The following is a 15,021-nucleotide window of genomic DNA, read 5'->3' as shown; positions in this document are numbered from 1 at the left end:
GCAGCTTGACTGGAAGAGCTTGAAAGAGATCCCAGTTAGTTTCATAGGCTAAACAGAATATCTGCCAAACAAAACCATTTATTTCCTAAAATGATTTGTCTTAGAAGTTTCTCTTTAAAAGATGAAGCAGTATTTGTGAGGGTCATGCATCGACCAACAGCTCAAAATCAAAGGTATCTTGTATTATTAGTTATTTTGATGCAGCCTTGTTGTGAGTACCTTAGCAAAGCATTTCTGCCCATCGTACTTGAGGTGTTTTGGATAGACATAAAGGTGGTTTTTATAGATGGTGAATGGTTGGGAACACTTAGCAATACAGGGAACAAACTCCTCCACTTCCAGAAGAGCACTGCTTTGCCCGTTTCCTTCAAAGTTCCCCACAGGGATGTAGGAGGCAGTGACACAATCTACAGGAAGGAATGATAGTCAGAATCCTTGTGGATACAATTTGATAACTGTAAATAGATACTCAGAAGTTATGTTATAAATTTGAAGATTTTACTGGTTAGATCTGGGGGCACACTGTCAATTGTTACATCCAAGTTCCCTAAGAGCACAGGGAGCTTAGCCATTTTCTCTGGTCTGTTGGGAACAAAGAAACAAAGAATTTTTTGTAAAACTGTATCAAAACATGTTACAGAGAAACAAGTGACTAGATAAGAGAAAGAACGTACTTTCTGAAGTCGGTAAGCAGTTTGAACATGTCCTCATCTGACAGCTTGCTGCTGTCCTGTCTGTAAAGAGCTGAGAATCGTGCACTTTTGTCTAAAGTGCCTGATGCATCTTTAAACACAGGCCTGGGGAGATAGACACACCCAAAAAATAAAAATAAGTGAAATTACTGATGAGCACATCTAAGTTCCACAATACTGGTTTAATAACGTGTGTTCCTATAGAAAGTCTTTCCTTTAGTCACACTTTTCACCTGGTTTGGATGCTGTATTTCAACTATAACTCCCTATTTTCCTCAACTACAACAACTCATCAGCAACATTAGAAACAGGAACACCGTTATACTAGCAAGTCAAGCCAAAGTTAACAAAATCCACAAATCCTCAAAGCAAAAACAAAAAAAACCTCCACCTACCATTAATGTTGTACATAAAATATAAACTCATAGCTGGATTACATTTTTTAAAGAAACCAGACTACTTATCGTCTCCTATTTCCAACCCATGAAGGCATAGCACGAGGGTGAGCAGTTGTTTGTTATAAGCCCTCTCTCATCACACATTTAGATCAGCACCAGGGACTGTCTTTGATGGTATTATATACACCAGCATCTCACTGAGCGACGGTTTCTGCAACCTGAGATCAAGACTATCATCTAACACTGAACTGAATAGATAAATAGATGGTTTAAGTATAAGGTGGCTTTATACCTTGCAGCCCAGCCAAATGGCATCCTGTACTGCCCCAGTCGGCCGCAAGCTGTCCTGGCATTCTTTAGCACCTTTTGAGCCATCTACACAAGAAAACAGGGGATTTATTTTGGCAATTATCAGCATAAGACAAGAAAAATACACTTCATATCCTCATCTTCATATAAATGTACCTTAGCAGAGTCGGAGCTCTTCATGTAGGGTTCAGTGCAATGGGTGATCCCTCCCTGTAGGACCTTCTCAATCCTGGCCACTAGGAAGATTTCTGGATGGGGGCAGGTGACTGAGAATATACCCTGTTTGGGATACCGGACAGCCCCCTCTGGGAGCCCACTAGCTAACCTGTGTTCCAAAACACTATCATTACTGCTGCCACTGATTTGCTGGTTGGGTCCACTACCATGACTGGATGTCATCTGTCGAACCAAAGGGTGGTTGAGATCCACGTGGAAGTTGGCCGAGATCTTTCTGTTGTTCTGGACGTCAAAGAGGGACAGGATCACATAGAACGGCTCCACCTTTGACGATAGAGGACAGGAGGGAAAATGTTTTGAGATAGAGATGCAGTGTAAGAAAAAAGTAAAGAAAGAAAGCTGCAATTTAAGGGATAGTCATTCTCCTAATGCACTTCTGATTTTCCATTAAGACTAAATGTACCATTGAGGTAATTTATCTTCCCTTTCACTCTTTCCACCAAGCTTTTCCATTACACAACACCATTTGTGTGTGTGTGCATGCATTCAGAGCAGCTCAAGAGCTAATGGCTGTATTGTCCCAGCTGAGCGTTGAGTGTTAGAGTCAGAGACAGAGACCTTGGAGTGACGACAGGAAACCAGCCTCAGACTGGTGCTAATGCATGGTAGGAGGCCAAAGCTGGTTTCCATGGTAGAGAACACTGTGGGTTTTGATGGGGGCCAGCCAAGTGGGTCATGTGAATTGTCTGTGATCTTCTTAAGTGATTTAAAACTCACCCTCATTTGCCAAAGGATATTTGTCTGTTAAGCTGAAAGTTTGTGTGCAAATACAGACACATCCAGCAGCTGCATTTGACTGCTGGGTTTTCACTGATACATACATTAGTTGTTGGCCTTTCATCATTCTCAGCAACACAGCCCTGCAGGTTAAACAGCAGGTCATGACAGCTGACCAGGACTCTTTTCCCAAACTTCTCTTCAAACTGTTGCACATTAGGCTCAATGGCAGAAAAGTCTAGTTTCTGTGGAAATAAGAGTTGCTGTCAGAAGGCTTAAATTATCTGCTGCCACAACAAAAATATCAGTCACAGCGATGCTACTGAGAAATCAGACAATACCTGAGTGTCAGGGTCCAGAGTGAACAGCTTGAGGCGAGCTTCACTTCTCATCTTAGATTCAATATCTCTGGCAGTCTGTGAAAAACAAAGCAAAATATGAATGCATTCCCAATTATAAAGTAGTAACAAACAAATTATGTTGTCCATTTTAGACATCTGGAGATCTTGAAGATGTGGCATCAGTTGAGTATTCTCTTGATACTGTATGTTTTTTCTCTTTTGCTTCACTCCCAAGCTTGCCTTGGGTCCAGTTTGGATCTTCTTTCTTACTATTACCAAGTGCTTTCTCATAGAGGGTTGTTGTGGTTTTCTCACCAATATTGCAGACTGTTAGTGAAATATCACTAAATGCACAGTGTAGCAATGTTCTGCATCTACTTCCCCATTATATCGTCTTTTGAAAGGGAACTATCATCGTAACGAATATCATACCTAATTCCTTAGTGATTATTAAAGTATTCCGATTCTGATCATTTATCCTTCCAAAAGATTTTTAATTTAACTGATATTGGCTAAATACATTTTATACAGCATATACAGTACCTAACAACACAGTGCTTTTAAATTAGGGGCAATGCAAAAACCTGTAAAGGCAATGCTAAGACATTACTTAATGTAAAACTACTTTACCTTCTGTGTTAGCAAACCATTAGGATTTATTTGAAGTTGTGTTTCAGTGTATCGAAGAAGAGCTCTATCTCCATCTGAATCAGGAATCACAATGCAGTCTGGGTAGCTCCCACTATGTTGTTGTTCACATAAAACTAAAGCAAAGAAATCCCCACAGATCTCAGAATTCTGAGATTAAAGTCAGCCCAGAAACACCAAGTGGCTACAACCAACAGCGAAGATCAAAAAGCAGTAAACACCTGCATACCGATCCCCAAACATTCAGGAAGATCTCCATCAATGCCCAGGGCCCCCACCGGGCAGGCAGCACCGGCACCCATAAAGAGGAGCTCACAGCATATGCTATAGTGTCACAAGTGCTAGAGTCCCAAGTGTGATCCCAGACTACTAAATCCCATTTTTAGAGATCTAGCACATTATATTGGATGTTTCCTTGGTAAGCACAAAGAGGAAAATGTGGGGGTCTGGATCCTTGAAACAGCTGGCCTAATGGTCAGGCCATAGTTACAATACAGACAGGCTCCAAGTGATCTCTCAAACATCAAAAATTCAGTATACATCCACAGTATGAGGACTGGTACTGTACATGCTTGTTAAATGACCAATTTGAGATGCCAACCATTAATATTATTTCTGATGGACTAACAAGATACCTGAAAGGTTTCTTGAAAATCTCCAGTGGAAAGTTCTGTTTTTCCATGTTCCTCATCTGCTGGAGAGATCAACATAAGGTCTGTTAGCTGTGGCTGCTGCATAAAACATAGTAATGCATTGGTCTCTTGTATTCAGAAGGATAACTGAAAGGAAGTAAAAACATGGGTTATAAAGTTTATGAAGTACATTTGAGCTACTCCCGGGAGTGTGGGCAAATCGAAGAATCCCACAGGTGCAGCAAGCTTCAAAAAATATAATCAGATGAAAACAAATGCAATTACAAACACAAGGCAGGCAGACAATAAAACATATAAATAATTCAGACAAAGTGTTAAAAAATACATACATTCATTCAGATTGCCATTTTTTTTCTCCTGCATGGCCTGTTCAAAGCTGCTGTGGAGAATCTTGTTGAGGGTAGTGATCCACTCCTCCATCTCTGCTTCACTGTCTGCAGCCAGCAGAAATGTGCTCTTATCCTGCATCTTCAACTCAAAGGCAAATCGACGCACTTTAATGTTCTAAAAGAGAAGAAACACAAACACAGCTTCTGTAAAAGTGGTTTTAATCTTTTTGTTTCCAGTGGACAGCTAACAGAATGCTAACTTTCCTTTTGCTGCATTCAGTTTAACCACCATCACTACCACCACCACAGCTCACCATTACCTGAACAACTCCCATGCATGAGTCAAGGAAGATGGTTCCTTTGGGATCTTTGGAGGTGTTCTCATCCTTGTAGAAGTTGAGGTTGTAAGACCCATCCCCCAGCTGAGCCAGATGGAAGTACCTCCTCTTGAAGGACTATGATGACAATAAAGAATGTTAACATTCCTAATGGACTAATTTTCTCTAAAAATACTACAGAACGGAGAGAGAGCATGGGAAAGCTTGTGGGTAAACTGAAAAAGTAAGCAAAGTTTTGAGCTATCCTACAAAAAGACTAATCTGAGTTCCATATGTTCACAGGGAAAATGCTGCAGGGAAAAGTAGTTCGGTAGGGTTACTGAAACGTCATTATGCACTGAGTATTTTTTTCTTCAGTCGCTTTTCTCATGCACTGTGTGACTATACACCTCTCTGTATTGGATCATCACTTATTATTCATCTCTGGCTCTCTTCCACAACATGTCTTCCACAACTTCAAATCCACCTCCATCGTCCCGATACCCAAAAACTCCAACCCATCTTGCCTCAATGACTACCGCCCAGTAGCACTCACCCCCATCATCACTAAGTGCTTAGAGCAGCTGGTCCTAGCACACTTCAAATCCTGTCTCCCCCCACCCTGGACCCCCACCAATTCGCATACCGCCAGAACAGGAGCACAGAGGATGCAGTCTCCATCGCACTACACTCTGTCCTCTCACACCTGGACAACAACAACACATACGCCAGAATGCTGTTTATAGACTTCAGTTCAGCATTCAATACAATCCACCCCTCACAACTCATCAGGAAACTGACAGACCTGGGCATCAGTTCCCTCATCTGCAAATGGTTACTGGACTTCCTGACCAACCGCCCCCAACATGTTCGGCTGGATAACCACTGCTCATCTACAATCACAATGAACACCGGTGTACCACAAGGCTGTGTGATGAGCCCTTTCCTCTACTCTCTCTTCACCCACGACTGCAGACCTGCTGATGGTTCCAACACCATCATTAAGTTTGCAGATGACACCACGGTGATTGGCCTCATCAGTGACAACGATGAGGCCGCCTACAGGGAGGAGGTGGATCGTCTGGCTGAGTGGTGCGACAGAAACAACCTGCTGCTTAACACAGAGAAGACCAAGGAGCTCATCGTGGACTACAGGAGGAATGCTGACCCACATCCACCAATCCACATTAAGGGGACGGCTGTGGAGCGTGTGAGCAGCTTCAAGTTCCTGGGAGTCCACATCTCCGAGGATCTCATCTGGACGACCAACTGCTCCAAGCTGGTCAAGAAGGCTCACCAGCGCCTCTTCTTCTTGAGGACTCTGAGGAAAAACCACCTGTCCTCAGACATCCTGGTGAACTTCTATCGCTGTACCATCGAGAGCATCCTGACCAACTGTATAACAGTCTGGTACGGGAACTGCTCTGCCTCGGACCGGAAGGCGTTGCAGAGGGTCGTGAAAACTGCCCAGCGCATCGCCGGAGCACCACTTCCTGCCATAAAAGACATGTACAGGAAGCGGTGTCTGAAAAGGGCTGGGAAAATCATCAAAGACCCCAGTCACCCATCACATAGACTCTTCACCCTCCTGCCCTCTAGGAGGCGCTACAGGAGCCTCCGGACTAAGACCACCAGGTACCGGAACAGCTTCTTCCCCACAGCTGTCAGACTCCTGAACTCTGCCTCCTGACATCTGACCCACGTTAAACTCATGGACTGAACATACACACACCCACAACCACCTACACACACACACAATGGACAACCGTACCCTCAAACACACAATAATAACATGGACTGAACCACCATTCACAATCACTAGCACTTTATAGCCTCTGTAGAAATTATCCACATATCTCACTGATCTTAACTGCACTACTGTATAGCTCTGTGTAAATAATCATTCTGTACATACGATAATTTTTAATGCTACAACTGTTTATAACCTGCATAGTTCACATTTCTGTATAACTGTATATCTCAGATTTCTGTATAGTTTTTTTTTTTTTAATTTCATATTTATATCCTGTTCATAGCCTGTACATAGCTTGTACTCACTACAGCCTGTACATACTTATAGTTATAGAATATTCATAACATACTTCATACCGTGTACATTATAACACACCATAATAGACCCATTTCTGTAACATACTTACATATCTATATTATTGCTAATATATATTGTAATATATCTATATCACTAAAGCACTTCTGGATGGATGCAAACTGCATTTCGCTGCCTGTACCTGTGCATGTGCAATGACAATAAAGTTGAATTCTATTCTATTCTATTCTATGTCTTTGTCCTGTCTTGCCCCCCCCCCCACCCCCCACCCGGACCCCAACTGGTCGCTGCAGATAGCTGTCCCTTGCTGAGCCTGCTGGACGTTTCTTCCTGTTAAAAGGGAGTTTTTCCTTCCCACTGTCGCCAAAGCGCTTGCTCATAGGGGCTCATATGATTGTTGGGGTTTTCTCTGTTATATTTGTATTTTGTAGGGTCTTCCTTACAATTTAAAGTGCTTTGATATATATAAAATATGATTTGTTTTTATATACAAAAACATCATGGCTGGATATTAAGACAATTTTTTTTTTTTGATCTTCCACTTGACGTTTTTGTTCCTTAACCCTCAGGATCATTTAAGAAATTCCAAATGACCGTTTTACTGCGTCCCACCTCAACCTGGTTTTCAATAAATTGCATGCTCAAAAAAATGTTTTGTCTCACTTCCATTTCTTCTTGTTGCATGTTGAAGCTCTACTATATCCAACCATTCAAAATATAAATTTTTGTCATTTTTCAAGTGGTCTTAAACTTCTAATCCGGACTGTATATATAAAGAAAGAAAATGTAAATTTCTGTCATTTTCAGTCTGCTGTACTCACCCGCATTGTAACAGTGATTGCACCGTTGACGTTGCCTTTAAAAAGCCAGCCATGCTTAGACACTCCTCCTTTCTGAGATCTCAGAGAGGCTGTGTCCTGGAGGAGGAGATTAAGGGGAAAATAAAAAATTTGTCTGGTGTTGCTATCCTTGTGGGGATATCTCATTGACATAACCATCAAAAATGTATGCCTAACTCTAACCCTTACCCTAATCCTAACCATAACCCAATTGTAACAGTGACACTAAAACCACATTTTGTCATGGTCCTGAGTCTCAGTGTTTTGTGTTTCCTTATATTATTCTATGTTCTTGTTTATTCTGGTTATGTCTTTTGTTAAGGTTTGCCATTTACTAGGTTTCTGTTCTGTGCCTACCTGCTCCCACTTCTCTGTGTTCCCTCTGTCTGTCCATGGTGTCACAGTGTCTACTCGTGAATCTGTTACGTTCAGTGTCTTGTCTGGTTCTGTGTCTGTGAGTTTCCTGTTTTATTTTGAAGGTCTCTGTCTCATGTGAGTGTTCTCAGCTTTATGTCTGTGTCTCGTCAGCCCTGATTTCTCCCAGGTGTGTTCCCCTCCTGTCTCCCATCCCATGATAACTCCTGAGAGTATTTAAGCCCTGTGTGTTCTGCTGCCTGTTGCTGGTTCTTCTGTGTTGCTTCCCCGAGTCTCCATGTGTCTCTGTTCTGGTTTCAGGTTAGTTTTCCCAGTTTAAGTTCTCTTAGGTTTTGTTTTGTGCCTGCTACATTCTGGTTTGTGTGTCCATCCTTATTAATAAAGCTCACTCGCATCTGAAGCTGCCTGCATCTTGGGTCCTCTATTAAAACTCACACGGCTTGCCTGCTAGCCGTGACAGCACGAACCAGCCAACATGGACCCAGCGGCATTCAACCCGTCAGAAGACCTTTGCCGTGACATTTACTCCGTGGAGAAACTCTTTCAACTGTGGCTCGATCATGAGGGAAAGGAGTTTCATCACGCTGTGGAAACAAGGCTACAGCGATTAATTTCCAGGCTCCCCTGACTACTGGATGCGCTTCACCCGCTCGTACGGAATTTCCTCATCAACGCTATACGCTACACCTTCACCCAGCCACAACTGCTTCGCTGCCCGGCCCACCGGAGGATGTTCTGCCCGGCTCAGCAGCAGCCGCTAGCTCAGTCTCCAGTGTCCGCCTTCCGTGCGGTCAGCCTCCGGATTTCCTTTGCCTGTGTTGCCGCCACTGCTTTTCGCACGGTTGGCCTCCTGAACTGCTTTGTACCTCTGTGCTACTGGCCTCCCGGTCAGCCCCCTGAACTGCTCTGTTATGGACTCCTGTGTTGCCGTCCTCTGGGTCGGCCTCCTGAACTGTTTATGAACTTCTCCCTGTGCTCCAGTGTTTTTGTGGATGTTTTGTTTTCGGACTGATGCCTTCAACCCCGTGGGGACCTGAATTTTAGTCCCCACAAGGGCTGTTGGTCCCCACCAGTATCGTAAGAACCTGTACACACATTAAGATAAACAGTGCTGTTGTGCGCCTGTTAGGGTCCAAAGTTGAAATCGTTGTTAAAGTGTCATAATTATTGGGAAGAGATGTGCCTTTAAATGCTACAAACAGTGTGGATCTAGAGCAGTAAAGACATTTAGCTTGTAAAAGTACTGAAACTAAACAAATACAATGTTTAGTAATAAATTAAAAGCTAAGTGCGCTCTGTTACACCTTGTATTTGAGTTTCTTTGAAGAGCGTTTGGTCAGTCCTAAAGGAAGGATGCAAAGTCACACTTATAAGCTCTGTATCCTACAGGAGCAGAAGCGGATCACAAAGAAACTATGGGAACAAGCAGCTGAAGACGAGTCTGGAATTAGTAATCTTACCTCATCTTTTTCCACATCTTCATCCACCTCAAACACATGAGCCACCAGTTTTTCAGGTCTCAATACCTTACTGAAAAGTTTTGGAAAAGTTAATTCAGCCTTGGCTCACTTAATTCAATTTCACGTTAAACCATCTCACAAACATATGTAAGAACTCTGAGACTATTAAGTTTGAAGTTAAACACTCAATGAATGTTTAACTCTTTAGTTTAGTTTTAATGAACTATACTAACCTTTATCCCCACAGCACATTAATAACCTCACCACCACTTCAGCCACATCTTGTAAGGTAATTCTTCTAGCAAGATGTTGATAAAATCTGCAGCTGTTTCTCTACTCTAGCTCAAACACCAGTGGCTCTGGGGAACTATAACTATAAACAGTGTCAAAACCAGTTCCGGGGCTTGCTGTTACTCTGCAATGTCTTAACCATGACATACATCTGTAATACTCTTTTGTGAAGTGAAGGCTCATCCAAGGGCACATATGCATTGTGGTATTTTCTTTTTGTTATGATGCTATTGGGCAACAACTATCCAAAAATAGTTCTACTTTTCCTTGGTAGGAAAACATCGAAAGTGTTCTATTTTTACTGTGGAGCTTAGAACCACCAAAAGAGATTCCAGCGTTTGATTGAAATAGCCATTCCCAAATCTCATGGGGCCACCCAATCTTAAATCTTCACTCTAACCAAAATACAAGAGAAAGAAATGTATATCCTAAATATTTTATTCAAACTTGACCAATTGCAGGTTACAGGTATTTCCCATTTTATATAAATATAAATAAATGATTTTTTTTATAAATATGTAACTTCAATTTCAAACTGAAATTCTGTTATTACCGAATAATGGGTTGCCAAGGTACCTTCAGTATCTTGGCAAACCACCAGGAGGCACCAGTTCACACTTTGGGACTTGTACACAAAGGGCAGTGCCACTGAACACAGTGAGATTTACAATATGTAAGGAGGCTTTCAGAACCATAGGGCAAGCAGTACAGTAAGAATATATGCACACACACACACACACACACAAAGTGTGATGAGCTAAACAAATTTTGCTACTCTGCTATTTGTATATAGATGATTTGTTCTAACAGCAGTGTGCTTAAGACAAATCAGACTTATAAAGACAACATGCTTTTACAAGACTCCCTGAGAATGATAAAATCAGATGTGGTGGAGTGCCCTTCTACCAGCAACACTTACATACTGTCTTTATTAATTTCACTGTAGTGTTTGAAACAGAGTCAGTAACACTATCATTGGCTACATGAATGCAGCATTGATAGACTGTTGAGAGCGTGCAGTCTGATGGACCTGTTAGCAGAAGCCTTGCAGCATACTCACTTCGGAAGCTGGCGGAAGTCTCCAGAATACTCGTCATACTTGTAGTTGACCACGTGCCAGTCAGACTTGTAGGTCGTGATACACTGCAGGTACATGAAGTAAAGAGGTGGTGAGGGGTCTCTTTAACAAAGCATATTCAGATATGTAATTAATTACATACAAAGAACAGACATGGACAGGCTTAGATTTATTTAAAAAATAATCTAGGAAAAGTATGGAGATGTTTAACAACATTACAAAAATTCTTCTTCTGTTATTTACTAACTAAATATCTCTAGTTTACTAAATGTCTTACTTTACTATGTATAAATGGAATATCTTTGATTTTGGGCCATTCAATGATTAAAAGGAGTCAGTATAGTAATCACCTGGTTCCTCTCCCCTCATCACTTCTTGTGTATCTTCCTTTGTCCTGTCTTGGGTCGTCTGTATTGCTACGTGTTCTTGTAGCAAAGTATTACTTATATTGGTATTCCAATGATTTCCGATCTTGGACTGGTTTGTCCTCGTTTTATTCCTGGACTTTGTACACCCATTGCTAATCAGCATTAAAAGTTTATTTATGACTGCCTATGAGTCCTACATTTGGGTCCTCAAAACTAATTCACCTTTACCTCTGGCAACATTTAGGAAACAATACTGAGATATGGTATTTCTAAATATCATATCATAGTTTACATCCAAATAACATCTGACCTCTGTTTACTGCATTACAAACAAGTACAGCTATTCCCCTAAAAGTAACCCAGCGAGGTATCTGCCTTGGTGGAAGAAGATCCCTCCTTTATACTTTAACACAGCCAATCTGTGGCTGGGTTGTAGGGAATTAAATACTTATTTCACTCAACAACATTTTGTTTCTTTTCAAATGAGCAAACCTATAATTTTAGCAGAGAATCAAATCATTCAAAGTAAACTTAAAGAATGAATCCTTTCAGAGCACTTGAATGTTTTAATTAAAACACTGTTATATAAGTTTATAGTTAATATGCAGAAAAAGAACATGATTCAATAAAAAAAAAACAGCTATTCAACATAGCAAAGCATAAAAGAACATGTTTTTGAGGTAAAGAGCAGTTTAAACATAGCTTTATTATTTTAATGTGTGCTCATCAGTTCTGTGTTCACAAAATGTGAGGGAAAAGGGGGTCATTAAAATGTAGAATAACAAATTATGAAACAAAACATCCCATGTGTAAGGAGCACAGCTGCTCCAGATGTACTTATGATTTCACTCTTGGCTGCAGCTGTGGGGGAATATCACCTATCAGGCTCTATCAGGCTGCACCCAAACCAATCTCAACACACAGCTCTTCTGAAACTACATGAACCACCAATGAACTGTAGACTCCATCTGTGGCCAATCTACTGGACTGTTAGCAAGCGTGTAAGGGCGGGGAACATGAATGGAAGTTCATCTGAAGGGGAGCAGAAATAAATTCCAGCACACATGGTATGACTTGTTTCTAGTGGTCAGATAACATTTGTCTTTTTCATTTAGATTTGACTGAAATATAATTAGCTCTCTCGTTGCCAACCTGCCACAAACAAATCAGAGTATGTCCCTGCATGGATTTGTATCTGAAAATACAAGCCCCATTTGATGAGTCTTCAAAGAGTGAGATCCAGATACACAATCTGGATGCCTGCTTTTGGCTGAAAGGTGAAATCATGGTGGTGCTAAAGAACGGACAAAGCAGGCTTGCATCCAGATATGTATTAGTTTTACCTCTTGGACAAACAGTGAGTGAGCTTCTTTCTCTGCAGTCTCTGGCACAGTGGAAAACAGAGTCCGGCCCTGGCGCTGCAGGGTGGAGATCTGAGGGGAGACACAGAAGGCAGGCCTGAAAATGAGGTTGGCACAGCATATCTAGGTTTAGGTTTTTATAAGACCGAAAATTCACTTTAGTCTTGTTTGAAATATTGATCCCTATTGGAGGCTTCTCTTTGTACTCTTTTTCAAAAGAAGGTAGGCAACATTCTGGCCTCCTTAGAGCCAAGAAGGTTCACTGCTGTGCTCAGTTACCCTACAGCATAGTGGCTGCTACTTCCTATGCCTCTGTGATTTTTTTTATTTCATATGGATGATCGTATTATACTTCATTGTGGCTCCACTGTGTATTGGTTTACACATTTCCCTAACAAGTGAGCATCCCCGGTTTGATCCAGAGAGGAGACACAAATCCCTCAGGGGGGCTGTGTCAGGAAGGGCATCCGGTGTAAAAGAGTGCCAAATGAAATGTGCTGAGCTAGCCATTATGCTGACTCCTTGTGAATAAGGGAGCAGCTGAAAGTAGCTTGGTAAACTTGGACAATATTAAAATTGCATTTTAATAATGAAGTGAAAGGAATCATAATGATTACTCAGAGAAATCCTCTGCTACAGAGGATTTATGGCAGCCAAACGTTACTCTAACCTAATTCATCTTTGCCAGCCTTATTAGAGTGAGACATCCAGACACAGATGACGAGTGATAATCCAGAGCAAAGGAGCAAAAAGCACCTCGGGCCAGAAAAAGACTGGCAAGACTTTCAAGCTACTGGAGGTTCTGCTACCACTTAGTCTTCTGTTTTTCTGCTCAACCCACAAAGATGAGTAGGCAGCTGTGGCACAATGACCTAGTTTCTTCATTCCTCCATTAGCAAGCATGTCTGACCAGCTCACGTTCACATCAGCCATCAAAGGTACGCCAATAGATAAACTGGGCTCACTTGAATCTTCCTGTGTGTAATCCTGCATAGAGGTCCAATATAGTTCTTATATTTATAATGTGGAAAATTCAGATTATTCAGACTGATATTTCAACTGTTCAGCTTCATTTCCTCTATGACTCTACTCTCTCTGTATGAATTTATTAATGGATGATATATGATTTGGAAAGAGAATATATTAATACAGAGAAATATTATAAATATAGTTCCCAAAATATCCATCTGCTGCTGTAACATCCATAATGTATAGACAAGCATAAAGGATAAGTTGCTCTTTAAAGGTGGCTAAATTTAAATTTTTGACTGCAGGAACTACTGGCAGCCAGTTAACATCATTCCTTTCACAGTCATTAAAACAGGGCTTTGATGACTTCCACCAGACCAAAGGAGTGTTTCCACAGCACTAATGTAGGAGGACAGACATGATTTAAAAACTTATAGGGCATAGAGATCACAGAGGCCAGAGTGGTAAAGGGTAAGAAGAGAGTCTCCTGAGGTCAACCTTCTTCTTTGGAAACTCAAGGTACCAGTAAGGTGACAGCTGGAGATCTGCAAAGCTGCCCATGAAAGTACCATTTTCACGTAATCCCATTTAATTTTGTTGTTTTTAAAATACAGGCATTACCGTATTCTGCTCGTTTGTGCATGCAGAGATACAGACCAGCATTCTTAGCTGGCTGATAAATGTGAACGTGGGCGTGTGCTCATATGTGTTCATCTGTGCAGCACGTGCACATGCTACACCCACATGTCTGGCTAGCTCCCTCCCTTCTCTCTGGGCCCAGTGATGTAAAACATATGGCAGGTTAGATGGACATACTGGGCGAGACCATGAAAACACACACACACATTCACTAATCACTATGCGCTGCAAACGGCCTTGTAATGAAACCCACCCATCATCTACTAGTTACGAAAGAGTCCCACCACATACTATTGTTGCTATGAATTTTTAATTAATTTATATTTTTTACTGTATGTGGCATGAGACAGTGAGTGAGCCTGCACAAAACTGCTCATAAAATGTATTTTCGTGTAATTAATTACTATACATTTTACCCAAATTTATTCAAATAGGAAGAAATGGTGTCTCTGTTAGAGATTCATTTTAGCCATGGATTAATCCACATTAATCCAGCAGGAGAGTATATGTGGGTTTGAGTCCAGCACAGCAGTGTGCCCCATGGTTGTGTTTGTTTTCATCTCTTCTTTGTTGGTTTGGTGTTTTTGTCAAATTTATTGTGCAGTAAGAAAAGAATAAAGTTTGGTTTATTGCCAAGGAGACTGATTGACAAGTGGCAATTATTTGAGCATGACTTGTTCCAAAAGTGGGAACAGGCCAAACTAACATCAATCTCAGCACTACTGTGATGTCATGTTGATGCATTCTTTAAGCTCCTTTGATTGGAAGCAGCAGATGTAGATGCTGTACAGACAGTGTACACAATACAGTAAAAGTCCAATGTATGACACATACTTGTTTATACATACTTACTTTTCCTTTTTGTACTTGGTTTACCAGCTCACATTTATGGATTCTCTACATTTCCCTAAAAGGTAGTGCAGCATGGCTTT

General features: G+C 41.3%; 1 protein-coding gene across 3 annotated transcripts in view; it reads right to left on the bottom strand.

Moving 5' to 3' along the window:
- The window catches only part of LOC102779054 (dedicator of cytokinesis protein 9-like), a 61,889-nt gene that overhangs the window by 23,581 nt on the left and 23,287 nt on the right, over positions 1 to 15,021 (bottom strand). For 2 of the 3 annotated variants that reach the window (XM_087835916.1, XM_087835914.1), the window contains exons 3-16: positions 12,464 to 12,553; positions 10,735 to 10,817; positions 9,384 to 9,453; positions 7,531 to 7,626; positions 4,645 to 4,779; positions 4,325 to 4,499; positions 3,978 to 4,036; positions 2,695 to 2,769; positions 2,458 to 2,598; positions 1,556 to 1,900; positions 1,383 to 1,465; positions 675 to 797; positions 503 to 582; positions 220 to 407 (exon numbers count right to left, since the gene is read on the bottom strand). In XM_087835916.1, the coding sequence (XP_087692042.1) occupies positions 220 to 407; positions 503 to 582; positions 675 to 797; positions 1,383 to 1,465; positions 1,556 to 1,900; positions 2,458 to 2,598; positions 2,695 to 2,769; positions 3,978 to 4,036; positions 4,325 to 4,499; positions 4,645 to 4,779; positions 7,531 to 7,626; positions 9,384 to 9,453; positions 10,735 to 10,817; positions 12,464 to 12,553 (1,743 nt within the window). The remainder of the gene's footprint in view (positions 1 to 219; positions 408 to 502; positions 583 to 674; positions 798 to 1,382; positions 1,466 to 1,555; positions 1,901 to 2,457; positions 2,599 to 2,694; positions 2,770 to 3,977; positions 4,037 to 4,324; positions 4,500 to 4,644; positions 4,780 to 7,530; positions 7,627 to 9,383; positions 9,454 to 10,734; positions 10,818 to 12,463; positions 12,554 to 15,021) is intronic. The other variant, XM_087835915.1, reaches the window with a different exon arrangement.

The sequence above is a fragment of the Neolamprologus brichardi genome, chromosome 23 (assembly GCF_056152115.1).
Source record: "Neolamprologus brichardi isolate AB-2024 chromosome 23, ASM5615211v1, whole genome shotgun sequence".
In the NCBI taxonomy this organism is placed as follows: domain Eukaryota; kingdom Metazoa; phylum Chordata; class Actinopteri; order Cichliformes; family Cichlidae; genus Neolamprologus; species Neolamprologus brichardi.
Note: the sequence above shows the minus strand (reverse complement) of the source record. Positions and strands in the feature narration are given on the sequence as shown.